We start from the raw sequence: 22,984 nt of genomic DNA, 5'->3' as shown, positions 1-22,984 counted from the left end.
TCGATTTGATTTTAAAACTTGGACACGGTAAGAAGTACCTTTCCAATTAACACGCCTGCGCTCTCTTTGCTGCTGACCTGCCCTTCTCCCGCCTGATCGACACGAAGAAATGGCCCCCTCAGGGAAAACATACGGTGTCGCTGACCTGAAGCAGCACACGACAGAAAAGTCGTGCTGGCTAGTTGTACACGGGAAGGTTTACGATGTGACCGAGTTCCTGGAGGAGCACCCAGGTGCGGAGCTGCGCGCATCGGCGTAAAGGACTGGGTCACCTGGAGCTGGAGACTTATTTACGTGGCGCTATGCTAGGTTGGACTGACCAGGTACTGTTGTCGACTGCTCTCTGGCTCGCGCTGCAGGCGGGTATGACATCATCCTCACCTCGACGGGTGAGCCTTTGATGACGGCTGCAGATTCAGCTTTGTATGCTATAGCTGTAAACTAGGGATTGCCGGCCTTAGCGATCAAGCCGCGGGGTGCGCTTGGCGCCATCGGCTCGCCTTTCAACCCGCAAGCGTTGCGGGTTGGATGCTTGCAAGGGGATGTGGTCTCGATGGTGATGCTCGCAAAGGGGATGCCTCGGAAGAGTTTCTGTGCACCGTTCTGAAAGTGGTCCTTGGGTCGCAGGCAAGGATGCCACCCAAGATTTTGAGGAGATTGGGCACAGCAACTCTGCAAAGAAGCTTCTGGAGAAGTACGTGATCGGAGAGTTTGAGGTGCGTTCTCCATCATGGACAGCAGCACAACAGCGGCCGAGTTGGTAGGGGTGAACCTGGGGTGGTAGCGTGCGTTGGAGCGGAGGCGCGATTGGCTACTAGGTAAGGGGATGGAGCAGCGCTTGGGCTGACTGTGGTTGGCCAGTCTGCTTAAGCTTGAGGAACTTAGCAACGGCAGGTCCTGGGAATGCGGATGTCCAACAGGCCGCGCCCAAGGGACGAGAGGTAGAGGCGGTGTATGTGTTTTTCCACGGCGCAGCTGTTGCAAACAGGTGCATTCGCTTGGACAACGCACTGCCTTGACACCCACCATGTCCTACACATCCCCGCACACAGGGTGGCGACAGCGCTCCCGCCGTGGCCAAGGTGCCTCCGCAGAGCGCCAACGCGGCGAAGCAGCAGCCCGCTAAGAGTGCGGCGACGCGAACATTCCACGTCATCCTCCCACTGCTCATACTGGCGCTGGCGCTGGCGCTCAACTTCTACATGATGAGCCAGAAGAAGTCTGCATGAGCGGTTGCACCAGGCATGTCGGCTCATGGCCGGTCATTTTGAAACAGTGCCAGGAGCGGCCAATGTGTGTCGGCGCGGGATGCATGGGATTCCGACTGCATGGGCCTGTGACGACACGGCAGCGCAGGACCTGCTCGTGGAGTCGCTCGTTGGTGCCGGCGGCGTTATCAGCAGGGCTTGTCGGTGGGAGCTTAAACAACAGGAGCTTAACAGCAGCTTGCGCTTCGTTGCGGAGGTGGTATGGACCAGGCATGCTGGAGTATGCGCATTTTGATAGAGTGCGTGCATCGGACAACTGAGTCCTGACGAGCAGGCAACTAAGATGATTGAAGGATACTACTGCAATTGCGGTACCTCACAGTAGAGCACGAACTTGACATTGCTACTGTGAGGTTTGGACGGGCAGGGTATGGCGGTAGTCGAGCAGCGGAGGTGCAGTGGGCCTGTTTATGGGCATGCGTAACGAGTGAGGCACTGGAATGCGTGATGGCAGGGAGTGGAGGCACGTCGTATGCCCAGTGGCTGACAAGCCGCATTGTAGGCTGCGAGGAGAGGGGAGTGAGTGGAAGCATGGAGCGTACGTGGGCTCATCGCGATGTTCCTTTGGAGCTGAAACAGCTTAGCACTGGTGTGAAGGATTGTGTAAGGCTCATACTGAGAGTCTGAGACGGACAAATTGAAGAGCAGTTTATAGCAGGACATCTCGGGCTGCGCCCAACAGTCCAGCTTGCCACCAGCATACATCAGGGGAGAGGCCTCCCCTTGCGTGCATACGCCAGCGTACATGCACTTACCTGGCAACGCACCCTTCAACATGCCTCCCGTTGCCGTGCATGCGGCATTGCAAGAAGGGACAACGCTGGCCAGCCCTGGCCATCAACCAGCAGGGGTGTGGCGGCCCAACAGCGTAGGGAACCATCTCAGGCCCTGCGAGAAACGCAAACCCACTGCTTGTCCGCCGACCCTCGCAACCGGGGACACCGCACAGTACGGTCAGGTACGGTAAGCCAGCGGTGATCTAGTTTACAAGGAGGCCGCCATGCGCAACCAGCCATGTGCGGATTCGCCACGGCCCAGGTGTGTTGCTCGTGCCCCTGAGCCTCACCGCCGTGGTACCGTACACAGCAGGCGGGATACGATGTCACATCCATGCAGCCCGCTTTAATGGGTCAGGGACACATCTTTCACGGCAGCTTGCGCTGCACCAATGCACCACACGTCTCCCTCCTGTGCAGTCTGCCGTTCACAGCGTACGAATACGGCAACCTTGGGCTTATTACGCGAGCTAAAATTCACAGTCTAAGCTGTGCCACTAGCCCACCACCATGAATAAATACCCTGCGCCCATGGCCCTGGTTTCTAGACTCAAGTGATTGCAATCATGCGCTTTGCTGGCTTGTGAGCACGCCCAGTCGCCCCTCGCTCCTGGCCCCTCACAACCGTTGCAATCCCTGTTACTGCTACTAAGCGGCTCGCACGCCCTCGCCTGAGTATACCCAAGAAATTAGCTAACTGCCAAGCACGCATGCATCATATGTTCATCTATGGCGCTAAGGCCGACGCGTTGCGCAGTATGTACATGACAACTGGAATTGATGCAAGCGGTGCGCTGCATGGCAGACGGCCTCCATGACCATGCTACCGTGATTCAGCTCTCGCGAGACCTCTCAACCTGCGGGCGCCACGCCACTGCGCCATCCATAAGTATGCACCAGCTCCAACCATCTTCAACATGCGCCTCTGCAGACGCCAGAAGCGAGCTCAAGCTGTCCCTCCATGCTATAAGCTGAACAAACGCTTGAAGATGCCAGGCTTCTCTGCCTTGCCCGCAGCGCCGTGGCACGACTCCGGCAGGGGTGCCCCGGGCTCGAGGAGGCCGATAAAGTAGCGGTCTAGAAGTCGCTGGGCGGCCTTGCTGTGACCAGTGTTGTCATATTCTCGCGTTGCGTCACGTCCTGGGGGTGAAATGCAGATACGTGATCGGAGACAGGGGTTGTGTGGCCTATCTACGCTTTAGGTGCCCAATCAGTGTGTGATGGATGCGGCATTATGGCACCCGAGGCTCGCAATGCACGGAACTGTTGGGAACGTTACCCTCGTCTGTATCCAAAGGGTATGAACGCGAGCTGTCGTGTGCTGACACTGCCAAAGCGCCGGGCGTCCCCGCAACCCGGCCCCCTCACACCTCGCCCCAGCGTGCGAACCCGTCCCTACCTGCCAGGTTCGCAATAACAGCCTTGCCGCCAGGATGGTGCTCCAGGTAGTTTGTCACATCATACACTCTCCGCTGCCCGTCCCGGGTGATAACGATCCAGCAACTGGAGCTAGACGCGTGCTGTTGAAGTACATTGAAAGGGATGACCGGGGCCGTGTTCGCCATGTCGGGACGGTGCTGACACTGTGCGCCAGAGAGAGGTGTCTACGTTTAAGCGTTTGCAGAAACAACTTATGACGCTTTCAATTGTCAGCAATTTCAGTAGGAAAGCCAGAGAAGGGGAAGCGGAGCTTGAGTCCTCCTGTGAGTCCTCTGTGTGTTTGTTTGTGATTGGAAGCTAGCCATGCATATAAACAATGCCGTCAGCGTACGCCAGGTCTACGGGTCCTTCGCGTATGTCTTCGTATATGAGAGACTGCCGCTGCCAAGGCGTACCGGCCCAGCGGAGCGCGGAGTCATTATGTGTTGCATGGTGATTTGACGTATATCGCGTCAATTGAAGCCATTAAATAGGGTGCAGTGACGGCGCGCCTCCGTAATCGCTTCGGTTGTGCGGTTGCTCGTGACCGGTGGTGACGCATTGCTTGGCTTGGCCGGATTGCCTTCAGACAGCTTCTGCTAATGCTTATGCTCTTCAACCCCACACATGAATGAATGCGGCGGACATGTACGGCGCTGCACGGATCCGGCACAGCCGCCAAAGCGGTTGCGGGCGGCAGAGCTCGCCCGGGTGGGGGACCGCTGCTGGCCTTCTGGCTTCAGATTGTTGCTTACATAGCCGTAGCCCCAAGAAGAGCCGCGTGAGGATAGCGCTTGTTTACGGCTTACTACGCATCATCAGGAGCCCCAGGGTCTGGTACGCACAACCTGCCAGAGCAGGGAAGGCACCCGTAGACGCCCATAGGCACCAGAGCAGGAGTGCCTGAGATTCCGAGTCAACGCCGCACCTTACATCTCCCCCACAAACACCACAGGACGTCAAAACCGCAAGCAGTGCAACTGTGCGGTAGTGCATGCGCGTAATAACACCGTCATACCAAGGGCCATGACGCCAGCACAAAAGTAGCTCTACCACTCCACGCCCCTAGTCAGAGCCTTGACGTCAACGGCCACGGGGTTGAATGTTTAGATACCAAAACCATCCCCCAGATAATGCGCCACAGTACAACGAAACGCCTTCAATCTACTAGCAGTCCAAAGAATCTGCTTCTCACTCCATTCAAACATCATGAATGGCGGCTTCACGCGCGCTCTACTGCGACACCAGGCCGTCAGGAAGGCCAATCAATTGGCGGCATCTCCTTGACTCGCACTTATTTTGTTTGCACGCACACGCCCCAGTCAAACCTGGCAACAACGTGCCGCCAGGCGACGTCAGCGGGCTTGGAGCATGCAGGAGCATGCAATGCCGCCGATGCGCCTGTTCCCTCAAGCAGGTTATGTCACTACCCCACACGTGGATAAACGAGTGCATGGATAAAAAGGATGAATGCACGCACATCATCAAAACGCCGCTTACTACCGGGCGCACTGAGCCGTGTTGCAGGCTCCCACTGCCCTAATCATTTACTCTGGGACCACCGCCTCGCCCCCTCCACAGGAGCATCAATACACACCGGCCTTGCTTCAGCCCGCAGGCGCGTCGTGGTACTGTCTCGGCTGTGACCCAGGTTTTAACGATACCTTAATGAACGCAACCGTAACCTGCTCATTCATTTCATGTGTTCTCCAGTCACCAATCTGCTCCTGAACAAAGCCCATTCAACGGCAGCAGGAGCAGCAGGAGCAGGATTGTCTTCTGCCGCTGTCATGCTGCTGCGCTTGCATGCCGTACCGCCGTGCCCTCAGCCAAAGGGCCAGAGTTTGGTCATGCATGCACACAGGCAGCCCAACATACCAACCACAGGTCCAAGAGTCAAGTGTTCGCCTGAAAGCAATGCTACGCCCCAGCCCCCAGCCCACCAATGCTGCTGCTCATGCAGTGGCGCTCATCCGTCATCGGTCAGTCACTGTCACGCAGGTCGACCACATCCAGCTCCGTGTCTAGCTCGATGCCACGCTGCTTCCGCTTGACGTTGCGGTGCCAACATGCCTTGCACAGTACCGGACTATGCCACACCAGCACACAGCACGCAGATCCCCGTCGCCAGCCCTGCCAAGTTGCCCTGTGCCTTACGGCCCTTGTTCTGTGCCTTCACGAGGTCGGCTAAGTGCTCGCCGTCAAAGCCGTAGCCGGCGTCCGCCCCTTGAACCAGGTGGATAAGCAACCCCAGAAGCTCTCCGGGCCCGGCGGCGGCTCCAGCAGCCGAATGAAGTGGCGGTCCAAGGCGCGCAGCGCAGCGGGGCTGTGCCGCACCGAAAAAAACTGCTGCGTCATGTCTGTGCCTGTGAGCCATGAATGATGCGAGGGATGGCGGACGCGGGTGGCGGACACGGGTGAAAGCTTCTGCTAGCATGCCCTGTACAGCTTTAGAGCAATCTTGCAGCAGGCCCGTTTGATGCTAACGCGGCTGCCATAGCATCAGTGGAAGGACCGGTCCTGATGTGTATTGTTGATGGCCACCCGCCTCCCGTTTCGCGGCTGGCCCTTCCCACTCCAAGCTGAGAAGCCCCCCTCACCCCCGTCTGCACTCCCAATGATCTTGAGGCCAATTCCATAAGCGCCTGAACTTCGGGTGCTGGCAGGTGTGTTCCAGGTGCTGTCACCACGCGCTGTCGGCGGCGGCATACCCGACGCCGGCGCAGCTACCCCCGGCTGCAGCTACCCTCCACCTCGACAAAAAACTTGCGGCAACCCCCGCGCACCTGCCCCTTCTAAGATGATGCGCGAGCCGCCTGGGTGCGACCTCAGATAGTTTGACACGTCAAACACGCTCCGTTGGCCGTTCCGCGCGACGATTATCCAACAGTCCCCGGCCTGGTTGTGCTTTGCTACCTCCTCCTGCGTGAACGTGTTGCTAGTCATCTGAGCTTTCTTAAATCTAACAGGTACTCAAGCACAGCTCGTCGTTGGACGCTTCAATGCAAAGAAAACTCTTGTTGAAGTACTGCTTGGAATTTAGGCACAGTTCTGTCGTGATACAATCATCCCCAGTTACTGTATCAACGGCACACCGTCTGTACACACGCAACGAGCCAGCAGCTGAAGACTTCGCAGTGATTGCTCATCCGCTGCATTGATGCCCGTTGCTCACAATGCAACAAATTAAAGCAGCCCTCTTAAATCCTTGAACATAGCGTACCCGACACGCCGTGGTGGTTTCGCTCAGTTTGGGACCAGGGACCCTCGGGCAATCATTCGCGCGCGGACGACTGATGACCAGCGTCAGGCCGCTTTCAGACTGTAGGCCATGCAACCGCATGCATACGGCGCCGCGCCGAATTCACGCGGCGCGGTGCCGACCGCTGCACGCCAGCACAGGCGCTTCAACGCCTGGGCCTGCTGGCGCGCCCGACCTCCCTCCGCTGCAGCGCGCTCCCGGCCCTCCCGGCCTTCCGTGGCTTGGCCAGCTACCCGCCTACCTGGCCACCAAGTTCTTTCCTAAGAAGATGCTGGAGTGGTCGGAGCAGTACAACGGCGTGTACGCTATGGAGATTGTGGGGCGCAAGTACCTAGTGGTCACAGGTGGGTGCATAGAGGCTGCGTGCCAGGGGGCTGAAATGTGGGCACAAGATGATACGGGCGTTAGACATTTGGCACGGGGTGTTGCGCTGACACGCTGCTCACCTGGCCGCTGTGGCTTTGGCTGCTGCCCATGCCATGGTCTGGCGCCTGCCGCAGAGCCGTCCCTCATCGCTGGCATTGTGGGTCGCGGCAGTGCGGGCCTGCCCAAGTCCACTGGATATGCGATGTGGGATTCGGCCATCAGGTGTGGGTCAGGGTGCGGCGGAGGGAGCCTGGCGTGCATGGGGCACGTGCAGGGCCTTGACAGTTGACACCCAGCTCTTGCGCGTGCTGGCAAAGGCCGCATGCCCAGGCCGGAATGCAGACGAACATCAAGGGGAACGGCGCCAATGTATCAGGCGTTTAGACTTGTATAATCTAGGTTACCAGACCTTAGGCTCATCGTGTACTGGGCGCAACTTGTAGATGATACTCGCGCATACCGTACTTGATGTCACATGCCGCCACCCTCCCGTCGTCCGCGCAGCCCGCACGCGGGCGTCCAGGGTTTGTTCACAGTGGCTGAGAACACGACCACCTGGCGAGCGGTGCGGAGGGCTTACGGACCCGCCATAGGGCCAGGCAGCATGAGGTGAGGCGCGGGCGGGTGCAGCTGGCGGGTGCAACTGGGGGGTGCAGGGGCGGGGGCGGGGACGGGGGCTGCAGGAGTGCGGGCAGGGTCAGGGGCGGGGGCGGGGGTCGCTGTGGTGCAGGTGGAGGACGCTGGAGGACGCTGGCGGTGCGCCGCTTGGCTCCATGTTGACGGGTGATGCGGCTGCGCAGTGTGTGTGCCATGTAACCTATACGACAGCGGTGTCTGTGTGAGGATTGCCTGGGACGCGCCGGGTGCAACTGGTGTGCGGAGCGAACTGCTTTGCAACTGACATCAGCTGGCACGTGGTGATGGTGCCGGGTGCTCATGCTCTGACACGGGTGTGGCCCCAAACACCATCTGACGTCTGGCACACCCGAGCCTTAACCCCTACCCCCGCACGCTGCTGCATCGCCCGCCTCTCCGCCCCGCCCCCCCTGCAGCCTGCACTATCCCATCATCCTTCAGTGTGTCGCCAAGCTGGGTGACCTGCTGGAGCAGAGCTACCACCGCCAGCAGCAGCAGCAGCAGCAGTCACAACAACAACAACAACAACAACACGCTGCTGTCTACGGCGACAGCAGCGGCACCAGCACGAGCACGAGCAGCAGCAGCACCGCCAGCATCAACAGCACCACGGGCCTGACCAGTCACGAGATGAACCACCTGGCCAAGTGCCTCACACTGGACATGTTGGGACTGAGCGCCTTCGGCATTGACTTCCGATGCCTGGACGACCCGGCGGCGGCGCAGCTGCCCTCCCTGATTGAGTCGGTGGGTATGAAATCATTTAGGTAGAGACAAAAGAGAGTCGGTGGGTGCACCTGGGTGCGCAGAGGATTCGAGGCCCAAACCCAAAACGTGCTGGGATGCGCTGCAAGCTGCTGGAATACGCACGGGTGCAGGGGTCTGGGCAGGGGCTGGGCTGTGGGTTGGGTGCTCCTACCGTATTCTGGTTGAGGTGGTTGGAGTACTCGAGGTGGTTGAAGTGGACCGGGAGGGGGCCTACTACTAGCGGTAGGTGTCGGCACTGTGGTGCAGGGCACGGGTGAAGGCTTCGGGAGCATGTTTCCCCTGATTGCAAGCCCCAGCCCACCTGTGGTGCTTTGTTGCGGTGGTTGCGCTAACCGGAGTTGCGGCTGGCGCTGCACCATGGCGCCGCGATGGCGCACAGGCGATGCACGAGTGCGGGGAGCGGGCGCGCAGCGTGGGCCGGCGGCTGCTGCCGTGGCTGTACGAGGAGGAGGCGCGGGCGGGGGCGGCGGACATGGCGGCATTCCACGCCCTGGTGGAGGTGAGAGGGAGCGTGTCGCCGGGCGCGTGTGTGTGTGAGTGTACGTGTGCACTAAAAGCCCCCCCAATGTGTGGTATGTGTACGACCACGTTCCACTAGTGCGGACTCAGTGGGGCTGCAATGCAGACTCAGTGGGGCTGCAATGCACAGGCCCTCCCCACGTGGCGCGCCACCGCCCTCCCACACCCTCCTTGGCCCATTTGCTGTGTCGTGCGCCTCCGCCGGCATTGCCTCACGTTTGGACCTGCGATTGAGGTGTGTGTGCGTGGGCGTGCATGTGTGTGTATGTGTGTATGTGTGCTGCGACCGATGCCTGCGCAGGACGTGTGGCGCCAGATCCGGGCGCGCGGGGCGCCCACCGAGGATGACAACAGCTTCGGCGCACAGCTGCTGCGCCTGGCAGACCCGTCCCTGGCGCCAGGTGCGGCTGGGCCCGTGGGTTGGTGGGAGGGGGGCTGCGGCGGGCTGGCTGGGGCCATTAGCCACGGTTTGTGGAGGTCGGCAGACAACGTGGGGGCGGTTTCCCTTCGGGCCGGAGATCTTGACCTGGATGCTGGGCACTCTTCCTCGGTCGGATTGTCCCTTCTTGTAATGTCGTATACAGTAGCCACGTGGCCAGGAGGTGCAGGGGTGGTGGGAACGCCGAGTGCAGGTTGCTAGGAAGCGGTCAATAGCCCAGTGGTTGGTTCTTCAACCCACAGGCGGCGCGGCACTGAGTGATGAGCAGATCTGTGCCGAGATCGCCACAGTCATCATCGCCGGATACGAGACCACAGCCAAGTGAGGAGCCGGGGGACGGGAAAAAGCTCATTGTACGCGCTGGGAGACTGCTTGTGACGACTCAAGGGGCGCCACGGTTTCGTTGGGAGCTGTGGTGACGTGATGGGGCACGTCCGTGGGGGCAGGGCGCTGCATCCGGGGCGTTGCATGGGAAAGCTAGTGGCCCCGCACGTCCGCATGCGGCGCCTCCCGCCGGCCTCCGCCCCCGCAACCAACCATTGCCCCAACGTGTGTTTGCTCTGCTGTGTGCAGCACGCTGACGTGGATGCTGTACGGGCTGCACGCACACAAGGACGCCTCGGAGCAGCTCGTCGCAGAGCTGCGGGGGGCAGGTGCGGGGGGGGGGGGGGTTAGGAAAGTGCAAGGACAAAGGCGCGTGTTGCGTGTGTATGTGCGTGTGTGTTTGTGGTGTCGTGTGTGCGGTTATTTGTGAAAGCGAAACCTCACGAGTCCGCGCACATGTAAGCCGTGTGGCATTTCAGGGCGAAGTGGCGGATTGCACGCGAGCTCGCCGCCCGCAACCTGGAGCGCTGGGCGAGCGCTGTGCCTGTGGGGCCCGCGCCAGAAGCGCCAACCGCCACCATTGCCCCGAAACGTGCCTTCCTTTCAGGCCTTGTCCCCGACACCTCCTCCTCCTCCTCCCCCTCCTCCGTGGACCCCACCACGGCCTCCTTCGCCTCCCTGGCTGGCGCCCACGAGGCGCTGGGCGGCCTGCCGGTGCTGGACGCCTACGTGCGCGAGTGCCTGCGCCTCTACTCCACCGCGCCCAACGGACTCATCAAGGAGGTCCCCAAGAACGGACCGCCGGCGCGCGTGGGTGAGTTTCCGTGGTTGGGCGTGGGGCTTGGTGGGCAGTAGTAGTGGCACAGGGGCAGGGGCAGCGGCAGGAGGACACCGGCTGCTTGCGGGCCAGTTGCGCATGTCAGGACGGCGGTTGTGCAGTCACCGCCCGCATTTAAGGGTCGTTGCGTGTGGACGCGCCCTGTGTTGTGCCCCCCTGACTGCCTGCCTGGCCTCTCCCGCGCAGGCCCGTTCGCGGCTGATCCCGGCGTGGTGGTGTGGATCCCGTTCTGGAGCCTGCACCTGTCCAATCTCAACTGGGAGCAGCCACACGACTTCCAACTGGTGCGATTGACTGCCGCCCCCGACATTTACCTGCTGCTCATGTGAAACACCTGCCTGCCTCCTGTCTGTGCGCGGCTTGCCCGTCCTCCTGCTCATGCTCCACTGCACTGTGCGCATCACACCTGGCCGCACCTAAGCCTACCCCATATCCCTTGCAAGGTCGCAACGGCTTTAACAACACGCCCTGTGCTTGTTATCCCGCTGCTTGTTCTGGTGCTGCTGCCGCAGTCGCGCTGGCTGGGTAAGGACCCTCGCACTGCCGGCTCGCTCACCGCCTCGCGCTGCCCCGTGTCCGGCACCCTCAACGCCCTGCGCGCCGCCACCAGCAGCAGCAGCAGCAGCAGCAGCAGCAGCAGCAGCAGCAGCAGCAGCAGCAGCAGCAGCAGCAGCGGCAGTGACAGCGACGGCGAGGGCGGCAGCAGCAGCGGCGGCCGCGGCTCCAAGGCCATTCGCTTCATGCCATTCGGGGACGGCTCCCGCAACTGTGTGGGGCAGCACCTGGGCATGCTGCAACTCAAGGTGGGCGGTGGGGGTGGGTGGGCGGTGGGCGTGTGTGTGGGGGGGGGGGGGTTGTAGATACCAGCCCAAACTAAACCAGCGGGGGGGTGCAGGCGGGGGGGGCAGGCGTGTGTGTGGGGGGAGGGGGTTATAGATACCAGCTCAAGCTAAACCGAGCCCAGTGCAAAAGAGCGAGGGGGAGAGCGGAGGGGGCAGGCAGGTGGGTGGGTGGGCGGGGGGCGGGGGGGCAGGTAGGTGGGGGCCACGGGGTGCCAACGCAGCGGTTGGTGCCGATGGCTGTGGCGGGGGACCGCAATGGTCTGCTGCAGATCAACGGGCTGTGCTGTGTGGCTGTAGTGCCGGCGGTCCGGGAATCAGAGGTCCGCACACATGCCAACGTGCGTTTGAACCAGCGGGCAGGTGATCTGAGGACGACAGTCAAGCCGCGCAAAGAAAAACGCACGCGCGTCCGCAGCCGCCAAATGGTCAGCCCTCCCGCAAGCCCCAGACACGGCCCCTGAAACCGGTCAAGGAAATCACTGCCGTACTCGACCATACCCTGATATACACGCACACACACTAACCCATACACACACACACACACACACACACACACACACACACACACACACAACGTTTTCCTTGTGCTCTTTAACACACACACACACACACCGTCCCGTTGCTGCACCGCACACACGCCTTTCCGCTTTCTTTTCCTTGTGCTCCTTGACACACGCACACACAACCCTCTGCGCCCGGCGCGCAGCTGTCGCTGGCCTACCTGGCGGCGCGCTTCGACCTGGTGCTGGACGAGGCCCGCATGGGCGGCTCGGCGGCGGCGGCGCTGGAGCGGCAGCGCGTCAACCTCACGCTGGAGGTGGACGGCGGCATGTGGATGAGCGCGCGGCCGCGGCGGGCGGCAGGCGCCGGGGGGGCGGCGGCGGCGGCGGGGGTTGCGGTTGGGGAGGAGCGGAGGGCTGTGGTGGTTTGAAGCGTGGGGATGTAGGAGGGAGGGAGGGGGGGAGAGGGGAGGGGGGAGAGGGGAGGAGAGGAGAGAGGGTGGGAGGGAGCCGGCGTGGCCGCAGGTGGGCGTGGCCTCGGGGGAGTGAGAGTTAGCCGCAGGTGTAGTGCGCATGAGGCTCGTGTGAGGCGCGTCAGGGTGCACTAAAGCTCGTTAAAGTTACGTACACTTGCTCGAATCCAGTTTGCATATCGTTTTCGCTTGCTTAGGTATTTGCTCGGAGCCAGTGTGCATAGCCACGCACGCGTGTACTGGTATCAGCTGGTATCATGTGAGCCAAAGTGTTGAGGACTGTGGAAGGTCTGTTCATATAAGAATGATGGTCATACTGGCGTACGCTGTTTATGCTGTTATGCACCGACACTAGCGTCGTCGAATCCCCAAATTGTATTTGCTGGCATTGGTGCTGACAAAGGTAGTCGGAAGCTTCCAACGCGCGCCGCGTTTGGGCAGGCAGGCCAGCCGCAGCTGTGTAACGGCCAGGTGTATGCGGGCGGCGGTTGGCGGGTTCAGGGGCCAGGGGTGCACATGCCCCTTGCATTCATGAAATGCTGGCAGCCTCGCAATCCATGCTGTCTCCGTGCCGAATGCCGATTCCTCCCCCGCCCCCTGCCTTGCCCCTGCCTCGCCTTGGCTCTCTTTCCTCGCGGCTGGCGCACACATCGGGTCACGCCACCTACAAGGTCCTTACAAGAGCCCCGTTTCAGAAAGGGTGCTTATTTGAAGGACAGCTTAACCGCTTTGTGCCCTGACCCTTTGCGACCCGCCACGCTGATGGTAAATGGTGCATGTGCTGCGGTCAATTTACATCGTAGAAGGCTGTAGCCGGCCCCACGACGATTGATATTCACGCTACTTCTAGTCTTCTACTGCCAGACCGCATGAAGACCGCCTACAGCCTCACTCTACTTACTCTATTGCTATGTCGGTAAAATGTGGGTAGTTATGAGCTACAATTTGGCAGCGGCAACCGAACAACCGAAGACAACCGAAGTGGTTTCAACCCTCAAGGAAGAGTGGGCTGAGCACCACATCACTTGTCTGCAGCCCTTAACATGCAAGCGCTCTCGGCACACACCGCAAGCACCCAAGCCTTCGGGAACACGACAACATGTTCCAGCTGCGCCAAGGGAGTGCACTGCATGCCGCGCCCGGCTTACCCCCGGCCCCTGCCGCGGCCACGCCCACCAAACCCGCCGCGGCCACGCCCGCGGCCGCCGCCGTCTCCTCGCCCGCCACCACGCCCGCCAAAGCCGCCCCGGCCGCCGCCACCACCGCGCCCATCAAACCCCCCACGGCCACCGCCGCCACGGCCGCCAAAGCCGCCACGACCGCCACCACCGCCGCGGCCACCGAAGCCGCCACGGCCGCCGCCACCATCGCCACCGTCCCGCGAGCCAAAGCTGCTCCTGCCGCGTCCTCCAAAGCCACCACGGCCACCGCCGCCACCATCGCCTCCGTCGCGTGAGCCAAAGCCACCCCTGCCACGCCCGCCATAGCCGCCGCGGCCGCCGCCGCCATCGCCACCGTCCCGCGAGCCGAAACTGCTCCTGCCGCGGCCACCACCGCCGCGGCCGCCGAACCCGCCACGGCCGCCACCATCACCATCGCTGTCGCGCCCTCTCCCGCGCCCGCCAAAGCCGCCGCGGCCACGTCCTCCGCCCCGGCCACCGAAGCCGCCCCGGCCCTCGCCGTCGCCGCGGTCCCGGCCCCGGCCTCCGAAGCCACCGCGGCCCCCATCCCCGCGCCCGCGGCCGCGGCCGCCAAAGCCGCCCCGGCCCTCACCGCCGCGTCCTCCGCGGCCGCCACGGAACCCACCGCGGCCGCCCTCCGGCCTGTCGCCGTCGTCCCTGCCCCTCCGGAAGTCCGGCGCCGCCGCCGCGGCCCTCGCGCCCGCGCTGTCGCGGCCACGGCCACGGCCACGCCCGCGGCCGCCGTCCTCGCCGCGCTCCTCCCGACGCTCCCGGGGCCGCTCACCGTCGCCGTCGCCGTCGCCCGACGCGGCGCGTTCCGCGGCCTTGCGCGCCGCCACCGCCGGCCGCTTCTCACTCCGCTGCTTCTCCTCACCGCCCTTGCGCTCCTTGCCCAGCACCGCCCGGACCTTGCCCTTCGTCTGGATGCCCTGCCACGTCGACGGGTCGGACGCACGCGCGCCGCGTGCGCCGCGGCCCGCACCGCGGCCGCCCCGGCCCGCGTCGCCACGGCCGCCGCGGCCGCGGCCGGCCCCCGGCCCGGCGCCGCCGCCGCCTCCGGCGGCCGCGCTGGCGGCGGCGCGGCTGGCGCGGGTGACGCGCAGCGGGCGCTTGGCCAGGCGCTGGCCGTTCAGCGCGAGCGCGGCGCGAGCGGCGGCCTTGGTCTTGAACAGCACGAAGGCGAAGCCCTGTGTTGGCGCGACACGTCATGGCAGCGGTGCGGGTGGCGCGGCACACGGTTACAGCGCATGACGTGTAGGCTACAATTGTACAACGAGGGAAGCGCATGGGCGCAAATGGCTCCAAAATGAACTTGAGCGACGCAGGCACGCCGCGACCTGCAAATGCGCACCTTGCCGACGTTGGTGGCTCGGTCCCGCACCACCCGCACTGCCTCCACACTGTCCGCCAGCTCGGGATGGTCGGCCGCCTTGCCCAGCACGAAGCCTACAGCGCCGGGGGCGGGGGTTGCGGCATTTCGTGTTCTGTGTGTGTATATGCCTGTGTGTATGTCTGTATGCGTGTGTGTGTATGTGTGTGTGTTTAAGAGCACAAGGAAAACGTTGCGCAAAGACAGTGTGTGTGTGTGTGGTTTGAAGGAGTGGTTGCCGGATGGGGTCAGGGCAGCCGGACTAGGGTCTTGCGGGGTGAGCTGGCCGCTCCGGCCCTAGTATTCCCAGCAGGCGTGGGGCTGGGCTGGGGCGCGTCATTCCCGTGTACTCCCTCCAATCCCCTCCCCTCCCCTCCACCTCCTCCCTCACCGATGAGGTCCTCGTCACTGGTCTGAAAGCCCAGGTTGCCCACGAACACGGAGCGGGTGGGGTCGTACACGTTGGCGCCGCCCGCCGCCTCGTCGTCACTGTCCGCCGCCGCCAGGCCCTTCTTGCCGCGCGCCGCCGCCGCCGCCTCCTTGGACTTGGCACTGGGCGGCGCCGCCGCGTCCACCCGGATGTGGTTGCCGTCCACCACCTGCAGGTGCGCAAGGTGGTGTTGGTGGTGGTGTTGGTGGTGATGGTGGTGGTAGGAAGTTGCAGTGTTCAGGGTAAAAACTAGAGCAGCTTGGGACTGGAAGTTGGGGCTTGGAGGAACTGCTAGCGGCGGCAGTTGCAGGCGAAGCTACAGCTGGGTGTTAGGGCTGGAACTCCCAGGGCTGTGGCGGCTGGGCTCCATGCAGACATATGCCGGCCCAGCCCCGGCCCTGGCCCTGGCCCGTCCGATGTCACAGCCCATCACTGCCCAGCCGCTTCCTCACCCCCTCCCCACGCACACCACTCCCACCGCTCCCACCTGCATGTTGGCGGTCAGGGCGGCACGCGCCGACACCTGCAGCCGGGGCCATTTGCGTGTGCAGCAAGATGTTCATGAGTGGAATCCAGGACAATCTGCCCGGCAAGGAGCTTGCCAGCGCTTCAACCGGAGGCCGTGGCCCGGCGGCCCTGCTGCCCCAACGCCTCAACCCCCCTGCCCCCTGCCCGTCCCACACGTACACGACAGCCCGGACCCCCGAACTGCTCCCACCCCAGTCCGCTCTCCTACGTCACTCACCACTTTACAAACCTTCCCCCAGCCGCGCCGTCCCAACTTCTCCTCACTAACTAGTTATCGCCCCTGGAGCCCCCTGCCGGCGCCGCGCGCTCACCTCCTCCTTGAACACCACGTAGGCGGTGCAGGGCAGGCCGCGCTCCGTGTCCACCGCGCCCGACAGGATGGCGCTGCGGCGGGGCATGGCAGCGTCCACCTGCGGCCCCACGTGTGCGTGTGTGTGTTTGTATGTGTGTGTGTGTGTGTGTGTGTGTGTGCGTGTGTGTGTGGCTTTGAGTGTGTGACATGCACCGGGGGAGTGGGCCGAGCGATGCGGTGTATGTGAGCATGCGTCAGGAAAACAAAGGGACGCGGAGCGGTGAGAGAGCGAGGGAGAGAATGTGCGGGGCGGCGCGGAGTTGCTTCGTGGCAGGGCAGCTCTCAGCCGCGAGGCCAATGCCAGCGAGCGCCCAGTTTGGGGGCACAGGCACGGGCACGAAGGGCAATAGCGATGGACCCTGTCACGAGCCGCGGCGCCGCATTGCACCCGGTGCCCGGCGACGCACCTTGACTGGCACCGCCCGCATGCGCACCGACTCGATGGTGCCAAAGCTTGCAAACAGGCGCTTGACCTGCACGGGCAAGTGCATGAGGATGCAGAATGCAGGGCGTGTTGCAGGCGGTGGTGGTGCGGCTTAGGCGGGTGCCCCTGTGCGTGCTCGCCGAGTGCACTCCAGGCCCTGCGGCCCACGTGAGCCCCCCACCCTGCCACCTGACCTCCTACTCCCACCCACCCATCCATCCTCTCCCCCTCTCACCCAAACCCACACGCCCAAACCACCCACACGCCCACGAACCCACACGCCCAAACCCCCGCCGGCACCCACCAGCTTGGGCCCCTTGGCGCTGCCGTACGAGGGCGGTAGGTTGCCCACGAACACCGTGCGCCGCAGCCGCGCAGCCTCCTCCTCCTTGCTGCGGCGCGGCTTCTTGGCCTCAGGCTCCGCAGCCTTCTTGGCCGCCTTCGCCTTGCCGCCCTCCTCGCCCTCACCTTCGTCCTCCTCGTCTTCGCCCTCCTCCTCCCCGTCGCCGTCCTCCTCCTCGCCGCCTGACATCTCCTCATCTCCATCGCCCACCTCGGCCTCGCCGTCCTCATCCTCGTCCTCGTCCTCATCCTCCTCGCCCTCCTCCTCATCGCCCACGTCCAGCATGTCCTCATCCTCATCCTCGCCCAGGATGTCATCCAGGTCCTCCTCAGCCTCATCCAGGTCGTCGTCATCCTCGTCCAGATCCTCGTCCTCATCCTCCTCGTCCGCCTTGCGCTTTCCGCCGGCCTTGCCCTTAGCCGCGGCGTCCAGGGAGGCCTGCACAGCCCGGCCGGCCACAGCAGCGGCCTTGGCGGCCTTGGCGGCCTGCGCCGCCGCCGCTGCCTTCTGCTGCTGCTGCTTCAGCTGCGCCTGGCCCTGCTGTCCTTTCTGCTTCTTCAGCTGTTGCTGAGGCAGCTCGTCATCGTCTGAGAGGTCGCCGTCGTCATCGTCCGAGCCGGCAGGCGGCGCCGGGCGCTTCTTCGGCTGCTGCTTGCCCGTGCCGGCCGCAGGGCCCGCTGCGGCCTTCCCAGCGGCCCCCTTGCTGGCGGGAGCCGCTGCAGCTGCCGCCTTTGGCTTATCAGCGCCCTTGGCGGGCTTACTGGCCTGCGCCTTGGGCGCAGCGGCAGCGGCAGAAGTTCCGGCGGCGGCATGGCCGCCCTTCGCGGGCGCCTTGTCCTCCTTGCCGCCCTTCTTGCTGGCGGCTTTGCCTTTTGCTGGAACGGCATCCACAACAGCTACGGGCGCGGCCGGCTCATCGCTCTTGAACTTATTCGCGCTGGAGAACAACCCGGCTCCTCCCGACTCAGAGCCGCTCTTGCCGTTGAACAGGTTGCCGAACAGGGAACTCATCCTGAGCAATCAGTGGGATGTATAGTGGAGAATTGAAAGAGAAAACAGGAAAAGCTCTGCGCTACCGGCGAAACTCCATTTCTGCGACGGCTGCGAGTGCTCCTTCGGTCGAGTGCAATGGTTCAATGGATTGCAGTAACAAGCATGAACCTAGTATAGAAGAGAACGGGGTCTCGCATCGCTGTTTGGTGTCCCGGCATTCCGGCTGACGGTTTCGGCTCATGTTGCACCCACGCCAGCTAAACTACCTTTTGTCAAAGAAACCTCGCAATATCATACCGCGTGCACAAATTAAAAACACAGCCCAAGTTGGCTCGGCCAGGCCTGTAGACACCCAAGCCACGCCCCCACACTCTATACACGCTCGCCCGCTCGCCTTCCCACCGCGCTACAGGTTATACACGCCGCCAACTCCTTCCCCGAACCCAAGGTCCTCCTGAAACTCCTCCTCCTCCTCCCAGTCCTCCTGCTCCTCGTCATCCACCATCGCCGCCGCCCAGCGGGTCAGCTCCAACAGCCGCCGCCGCCGCTCCACCCGCCGCCGCTCCGCCCGCCTCAGCTGCCACGGCTCCCTGTACTTTGGCTTCTTGGGCTTCGACGACTTACTACTACTGCCACTGCCACTGCCGCTGCTACTGCCACTGCTGCTGCCGCGACTGCTACTGCCGCTGCCGTCTGCGCTCTCCGGCTCGGACCAAGTCGGCATGCGGTTGAAGATCACGTCCCGAAACGTGTCTGGCGACTCGCCCAGAAAGGTCAGCATGTCGCGGACCAGCGTGCGGTTGCGCTGGGGTGGCGCGGGGATGGCGGCGAGGCGGTGGGGTTGGCGGGGTCGGGAGCGGGTGGGACGTACGTAGGCAGGGATCAGCGAGTCAGGTGACAGCCGAAACGAGCAGCAGCCGCTGCCCAGAGGTTCCCATTCTGCGTCACCTGCTTAGCTGTGTCCTCTCTTCCTTAACCAAGAAAGATAACACGCTCCGGCCTACACTCTCTCGCCCCGGAATATCCCTTCCCCAGCCCGCGCTCCCCCTCCTCTCCTTCCTCCGCCTCCTACCCCCGCCCCTTCCCACACGCACACACCTCCGGGTTGAACATGTCCTCCATGATGACCCGGAACGCGTGGTCGGGGTGCTCCTCAGCGTACCTGCGCACGTGTGTGTAGATGTGAGAGAGAGAGAGAGAGAGAGAGTGTGTGTGTACTTGTGTGTGTGTGTGTGTGTGTGTGTGTGTGTGTGTGTGTGTGTGTGTGTGTGTGTGTGTTAGAGAGCACAAGGAAGGACACGCAGGACTGTGTATGCGATGCGATGCGTTACGTGTGTGTGTCGACATAAGTTTCTTTCACCAGTCTGCTCACTCCCGCCCCCGCCCCTTCAGGCACACACACGTACACGCCTTTCCGGTTCCCTCCGTACGCCCACAACACACACGACCCGCACGGCCCCCATGCCCTCCCCCCCACCTGTCGAACCACTGGTGTGTGGTAGTTAGGTCATTGAGGAATGTCTCATTGCTGGTGGTCTTGAGCACGCCATTGCGGCTGAGCATGGACTCCAGCTTGTAGTTGTCCTCCAGCGAGGCGCTGGCGCGGCTGTTGAGGAGGACCTGCAGGCAGCGGGGGGCGGCGGCGGAGGCGGCAGAGGTGGAGGCGGAGGCGGAGGCGGAGGAGGTGGTGGAGGTGGTAAAGACGGTGGTAGAAGCGGAGGCGGAGGAGAGAAGGAGGACGGGGAGCATGCGGTGGTGGCAGCGTGGTGGACAGGGGCTGCGCTTGACCCCCGCCCTGCACCTCACCTCGTCAAGCCCCGTCCCTATCCCTCCTCCCCTCTCCCTCCCCTGCCCCCACCCGCCTCACCTTCATGTCGGCGCACAGCAGGCGCAGGAAGGCAATGAAGTCCTCAAAGTCCTTGTAGGTGGAACTGTCGGAGCTGAAGGCACGGCCGCGCACGAACCGCACCTCCTTGAAGCCGCTCACAATGCCTGCCCGCGCGCATGTGCAGCAGGCGGGCATGTGAGTATACACGCGTGCGGCCTGTGTGCACGTGTGTGCATGGCTCCGTGTGTGTCTGCGGTCTGGCGTGTTGCCGGTTGCGCGGGCGTGGGCCTGTTGCATGTCCGCATCCCGCGCGCACTACCGTATGCTGGGCCCCCACAGGAAAACCACACACACGAAAGGAGGGTTGGGAGGGAGCCGGGTGTCCGCGAGTCGGACCCGGCAGCCAACCCTTCCAGCGCCCACCTGGCCCGTGGTAGCCGTAGGTGATGGTGTAGAAGGCCCGGACGGCCTCGCGCATGCGCACCTGGAGGGCAGGGGAAGGGGGCGCACCCGGGTGGGGTAGGGGGCTGGGTTGTCACTTGTCAGTCAGTCCACGAGCAAGACGAGACAAGGGGTCCGGCAAAACGCAGCAGCGGTTGACGCAGCGCGGCAGCGGACAACCGACCAACGCCAAGCTGCCAGGGGCCGCCAGAGCCATACGGGTGCGGACCCCTAGTCCGTCCTGTCCACAGGTCCGTGACACCCCCAGCCCCGCTCTGCACACATCTGCCTCGCTCCTCATCCCCAAGCCTCCAAACCCAAGGTCCCACCATTGCCCACCCCCATCCCTACCCCCTAACCCCTCCTCCGCACTCCCTCCGCCCCATCCCAGCTCCCACCCCAGCCCCCATCCCCTGCTGCCTGCTGCCTCAAACCCCCCCCCCGGCCGCATCAGCCCGCTGCCGCCTGCGCCTCACCGGGTGAAGGTCGTTGAACCAGGGGATCTTCTTCCGCACCGCGAAGTTGTCGTAGATGCCCTTGGCGGCGCGGTAGCTCAGGTGCGCCGCCGCCGTCGGGCCCGCGCTGCCCTCCACGCGCCGTACCGAGCTGGCGAAGTCCTTGCTGTGGCTGTACGCCATCCCCAGAAGCCTGGCGGCGTGCGGGCATGTGAGGAGGCGGTGTAGGGGTGGTGTGAGGCGGTGCAGGGGTGGTGTGGGGCGGGAGGGGGCGAGGTTGGGCGGGCGGAGCACAGGCGCACGTCTGAAGACGGTGGGGTTTGGTGGCTTACGCCCAGCTACCGCCCCCCGACTGCAACCGCCCATCTCTCCATGCGCGACCCGCAATGCTCCACTGTAATGACCTCACCCGCATCCAGGCTACTCCATGCCCCACTACCCGTCTACCCAGCCATAATCCTCCTCGCCCTCCCCTCCGCTCCGCTCCCTGCGCCCTGGCGATTCCATCACTCCATTCTCCGTAAACGGCTACCCCTCCCTTCCACCCTCAGGTCCTCCGCGCCCACCTCCAAGCCAGGTAGAGGTACCAGTAGGCTCCCTCCTGCTCCATGCGCACGAAGAAATGCGGCATCTGGTTCAGCGCATCCACCAGGCTGGTGCTGCCGCTGCGGCCCGTGCCCAGCACCACCACACAGCGCTCCGGACCGCCCTGCGTTTGCGCCGATAAGAGCGCGCGGCGGGCAGCGCGGGAGGGCAGGCAGGCAGGCCGGTAATGGAGGCAGGTGGCGGTGCGTGCGTGTCTGCGCCACACTCTGAGCCCGCGGGCTTGGGGCTTATGGATGGCGCTGTCACCGCGCCATGTGCCAGTCACCCAGACATTGCCTCCGTTGTGCCCTTGAGGGGCCGATGAGCCCAGAAGTGGATGTAGCCTTCACATGCTGTCGTTTTGAATGTGGGTGCTATAATCATCCCCGTTTCGGGTTCTGGAGCTCGGTTGTTTGGGACCGGCTCCGAATAACCATACCCCTCAGCCACACACACAATACCCGCCATGCACTTACCGAGTGGTGTGCCGTGTGGTGGAGGAAGTTCACGCCCCCTGAACCTGCTGCACCCTTCTGCTGCTGCTGCTGCTGCTGGTCTCTCCGCGCCCCTTGCCCCGCCCCCGCCTGTGCGTCATCTGCGCCGGCGCCGGCGCCGCCGTCCTGGTCATCATAGTCTGCGTCCGAGCCGTCTGCCGGGCCCTTGCCCGCCCCCAGGGCATCGCTGATGCCGTCCCAGCCGCCCCGTATCACAGCTCCCTGTGGTGACGATAAAGTGTTAGGGTAGCGGGGGCAATGACGGCGTGTGCTTGGGTAGAGGGGGTTGGGTGGCGAGAACGTGGTGTGAGGAAGAGTGGGCAGGGCCACGCCAACCTCCTGCCTCCTCCCCTCCTGGCACGCGCTGTTGGCCAAGTGCTCAAATGGAGCATGACCAATTGCAAACACCTTGCTGAACGTACCTGGCCATTTCCCCGCCGCTTCCTTGGCTCAGCGCGCGCTAGGCGGGCGCCGGTTGGGGGCCCTGGCACGAGCAACAGCCCGAGCGCCAGGAGAAGGAGCAAGCTGGCGCGAGCAACAGAGCGCGGTCTCCCGCGCATACCGCTGCCTCTCAAGGTTACTTGGTGACTGAATGTATTTATGCAGCGATAAGGCTCCGACAGGTTGCCATCCCCTCCAAACTTTCTGCCCAATGTGTTTACTGGAGCTTTCTTAATTGCAAGTAAAAGGCAGCCTTCTGTCAACTAGCACTGTCTGATGATTGTCCCATATAAGGGCATGCCCAGACGGCACCGTCGACCGCACAGACTGACTTCAGCTACAGCATAAGTTCTCTGTCAACATAGTGGATTTCAAGACCCGCAGAATGTGCTATTGCGTGTTCAATCAGTTAAGGCAGTCCGGGATTGGCAAGACTGAACTGAATCAGCCCGTGGACTTAAAATTGCGCAATTGCGCGGGAACGAGGTGAGCCAGGTTGAGCTACTGTGGTTCACTTTAGTCTACGCATCGTCTTCCTAGTTCAGACGAGGGCTATCGAGACTGGGGGCGTATTGTGCCCACCGGTGAAGGGTTGTGAAGGGTGGGGGAGGCGTGGGGAGGCGGCCAGCCCTGGGGCCCGCAACGTGGCGTGCCACGCCGTTCTGCCACCATCAACCCCAGTGCATCGAA

General features: G+C 63.3%; 6 protein-coding genes across 6 annotated transcripts; 2 read left to right on the top strand and 4 right to left on the bottom strand.

Moving 5' to 3' along the window:
- The first annotated feature begins 45 nt into the window (after positions 1 to 45).
- On the top strand, positions 46 to 1,921 carry CHLRE_16g659350v5 (uncharacterized protein). The gene is made up of 4 exons (XM_001697868.2): positions 46 to 233; positions 360 to 389; positions 628 to 716; positions 1,053 to 1,921. Exons 1-4 carry the CDS (start codon positions 110 to 112, stop codon positions 1,227 to 1,229), a joined length of 420 nt encoding a protein of 139 aa, XP_001697920.1. The 5' UTR covers positions 46 to 109; the 3' UTR covers positions 1,230 to 1,921.
- Positions 1,922 to 2,240: 319 nt separating this feature from the next.
- CHLRE_16g659300v5 (uncharacterized protein) lies at positions 2,241 to 4,075 on the bottom strand. The gene is made up of 2 exons (XM_001697801.2): positions 3,444 to 4,075; positions 2,241 to 3,184 (listed from the first exon to the last, which is right to left on the bottom strand). The coding sequence occupies exons 1-2, from the start codon at positions 3,607 to 3,609 to the stop codon at positions 3,009 to 3,011; spliced, it is 342 nt and encodes a 113-aa protein (XP_001697853.1). The 5' UTR covers positions 3,610 to 4,075; the 3' UTR covers positions 2,241 to 3,008.
- A 127-nt stretch (positions 4,076 to 4,202) lies between these two features.
- Positions 4,203 to 6,565, bottom strand: CHLRE_16g659250v5 (uncharacterized protein). The gene is made up of 2 exons (XM_001697800.2): positions 6,250 to 6,565; positions 4,203 to 5,829 (listed from the first exon to the last, which is right to left on the bottom strand). The coding sequence occupies exons 1-2, from the start codon at positions 6,407 to 6,409 to the stop codon at positions 5,651 to 5,653; spliced, it is 339 nt and encodes a 112-aa protein (XP_001697852.1). The 5' UTR covers positions 6,410 to 6,565; the 3' UTR covers positions 4,203 to 5,650.
- Positions 6,566 to 6,675: 110 nt separating this feature from the next.
- Positions 6,676 to 12,906, top strand: CHLRE_16g659200v5 (uncharacterized protein). Its single transcript, XM_043070955.1, has 12 exons — positions 6,676 to 7,069; positions 7,226 to 7,313; positions 7,596 to 7,700; positions 8,144 to 8,474; positions 8,875 to 8,994; positions 9,316 to 9,415; positions 9,696 to 9,774; positions 10,027 to 10,106; positions 10,385 to 10,591; positions 10,802 to 10,899; positions 11,128 to 11,418; positions 12,164 to 12,906. The coding sequence occupies exons 1-12, from the start codon at positions 6,805 to 6,807 to the stop codon at positions 12,386 to 12,388; spliced, it is 1,989 nt and encodes a 662-aa protein (XP_042915597.1). The 5' UTR covers positions 6,676 to 6,804; the 3' UTR covers positions 12,389 to 12,906.
- A 187-nt stretch (positions 12,907 to 13,093) lies between these two features.
- Positions 13,094 to 18,135, bottom strand: CHLRE_16g659150v5 (uncharacterized protein). Its single transcript, XM_043070954.1, has 7 exons — positions 17,019 to 18,135; positions 16,698 to 16,763; positions 16,250 to 16,348; positions 15,898 to 15,933; positions 15,372 to 15,579; positions 14,963 to 15,057; positions 13,094 to 14,798 (listed from the first exon to the last, which is right to left on the bottom strand). The coding sequence occupies exons 1-7, from the start codon at positions 18,066 to 18,068 to the stop codon at positions 13,575 to 13,577; spliced, it is 2,778 nt and encodes a 925-aa protein (XP_042915596.1). The 5' UTR covers positions 18,069 to 18,135; the 3' UTR covers positions 13,094 to 13,574.
- Positions 18,136 to 18,183: 48 nt separating this feature from the next.
- Positions 18,184 to 22,825, bottom strand: CHLRE_16g659100v5 (uncharacterized protein). Its single transcript, XM_043070953.1, has 9 exons — positions 22,276 to 22,825; positions 21,836 to 22,075; positions 21,341 to 21,483; positions 20,796 to 20,967; positions 20,302 to 20,362; positions 19,918 to 20,042; positions 19,528 to 19,670; positions 19,149 to 19,212; positions 18,184 to 18,855 (listed from the first exon to the last, which is right to left on the bottom strand). Exons 1-9 carry the CDS (start codon positions 22,411 to 22,413, stop codon positions 18,457 to 18,459), a joined length of 1,485 nt encoding a protein of 494 aa, XP_042915595.1. The 5' UTR covers positions 22,414 to 22,825; the 3' UTR covers positions 18,184 to 18,456.
- Between the last annotated feature and the right edge of the window lie 159 nt (positions 22,826 to 22,984).

Source organism: Chlamydomonas reinhardtii, chromosome 16 (assembly GCF_000002595.2).
Source record: "Chlamydomonas reinhardtii strain CC-503 cw92 mt+ chromosome 16, whole genome shotgun sequence".
Lineage (NCBI taxonomy): Eukaryota > Viridiplantae > Chlorophyta > Chlorophyceae > Chlamydomonadales > Chlamydomonadaceae > Chlamydomonas > Chlamydomonas reinhardtii.
This window is presented reverse-complemented; position numbering and strand designations above follow the sequence as displayed.

Excerpts from the sequence above, each read along its gene's own strand:
- CHLRE_16g659350v5 (XM_001697868.2), top strand. The coding sequence starts at position 110 with ATGGCCCCCTCAGGGAAAACATACGGTGTCGCTGACCTGAAGCAGCAC. Across the intron at positions 390-627 it reads CATCATCCTCACCTCGACGG|GCAAGGATGCCACCCAAGAT; the intron begins GTGAGCCTTTGA and ends CTTGGGTCGCAG. Across the intron at positions 717-1,052 it reads ACGTGATCGGAGAGTTTGAG|GGTGGCGACAGCGCTCCCGC; the intron begins GTGCGTTCTCCA and ends CCCCGCACACAG.
- CHLRE_16g659200v5 (XM_043070955.1), top strand. The coding sequence starts at position 6,805 with ATGCATACGGCGCCGCGCCGAATTCACGCGGCGCGGTGCCGACCGCTG. Across the intron at positions 10,107-10,384 it reads CGCAGAGCTGCGGGGGGCAG|GCCTTGTCCCCGACACCTCC; the intron begins GTGCGGGGGGGG and ends CCTTCCTTTCAG. Across the intron at positions 11,419-12,163 it reads TGGGCATGCTGCAACTCAAG|CTGTCGCTGGCCTACCTGGC; the intron begins GTGGGCGGTGGG and ends CCCGGCGCGCAG.
- CHLRE_16g659100v5 (XM_043070953.1), bottom strand. The coding sequence starts at position 22,413 with ATGCGCGGGAGACCGCGCTCTGTTGCTCGCGCCAGCTTGCTCCTTCTC. Across the intron at positions 22,076-22,275 it reads AGCGGCGGGGAAATGGCCAG|GGAGCTGTGATACGGGGCGG; the intron begins GTACGTTCAGCA and ends TCGTCACCACAG. Across the intron at positions 18,856-19,148 it reads AGGACATGTTCAACCCGGAG|CGCAACCGCACGCTGGTCCG; the intron begins GTGTGTGCGTGT and ends GCGCCACCCCAG.
- CHLRE_16g659300v5 (XM_001697801.2), bottom strand. The coding sequence starts at position 3,609 with ATGGCGAACACGGCCCCGGTCATCCCTTTCAATGTACTTCAACAGCAC. Across the intron at positions 3,185-3,443 it reads TGTTATTGCGAACCTGGCAG|GACGTGACGCAACGCGAGAA; the intron begins GTAGGGACGGGT and ends TTTCACCCCCAG.
- CHLRE_16g659150v5 (XM_043070954.1), bottom strand. The coding sequence starts at position 18,068 with ATGAGTTCCCTGTTCGGCAACCTGTTCAACGGCAAGAGCGGCTCTGAG. Across the intron at positions 16,764-17,018 it reads GCGCCAAGGGGCCCAAGCTG|GTCAAGCGCCTGTTTGCAAG; the intron begins GTGGGTGCCGGC and ends TTGCCCGTGCAG. Across the intron at positions 14,799-14,962 it reads GAGCCACCAACGTCGGCAAG|GGCTTCGCCTTCGTGCTGTT; the intron begins GTGCGCATTTGC and ends GCGCCAACACAG.
- CHLRE_16g659250v5 (XM_001697800.2), bottom strand. The coding sequence starts at position 6,409 with ATGACTAGCAACACGTTCACGCAGGAGGAGGTAGCAAAGCACAACCAG. Across the intron at positions 5,830-6,249 it reads CATCATCTTAGAAGGGGCAG|GCACAGACATGACGCAGCAG; the intron begins GTGCGCGGGGGT and ends CATGGCTCACAG.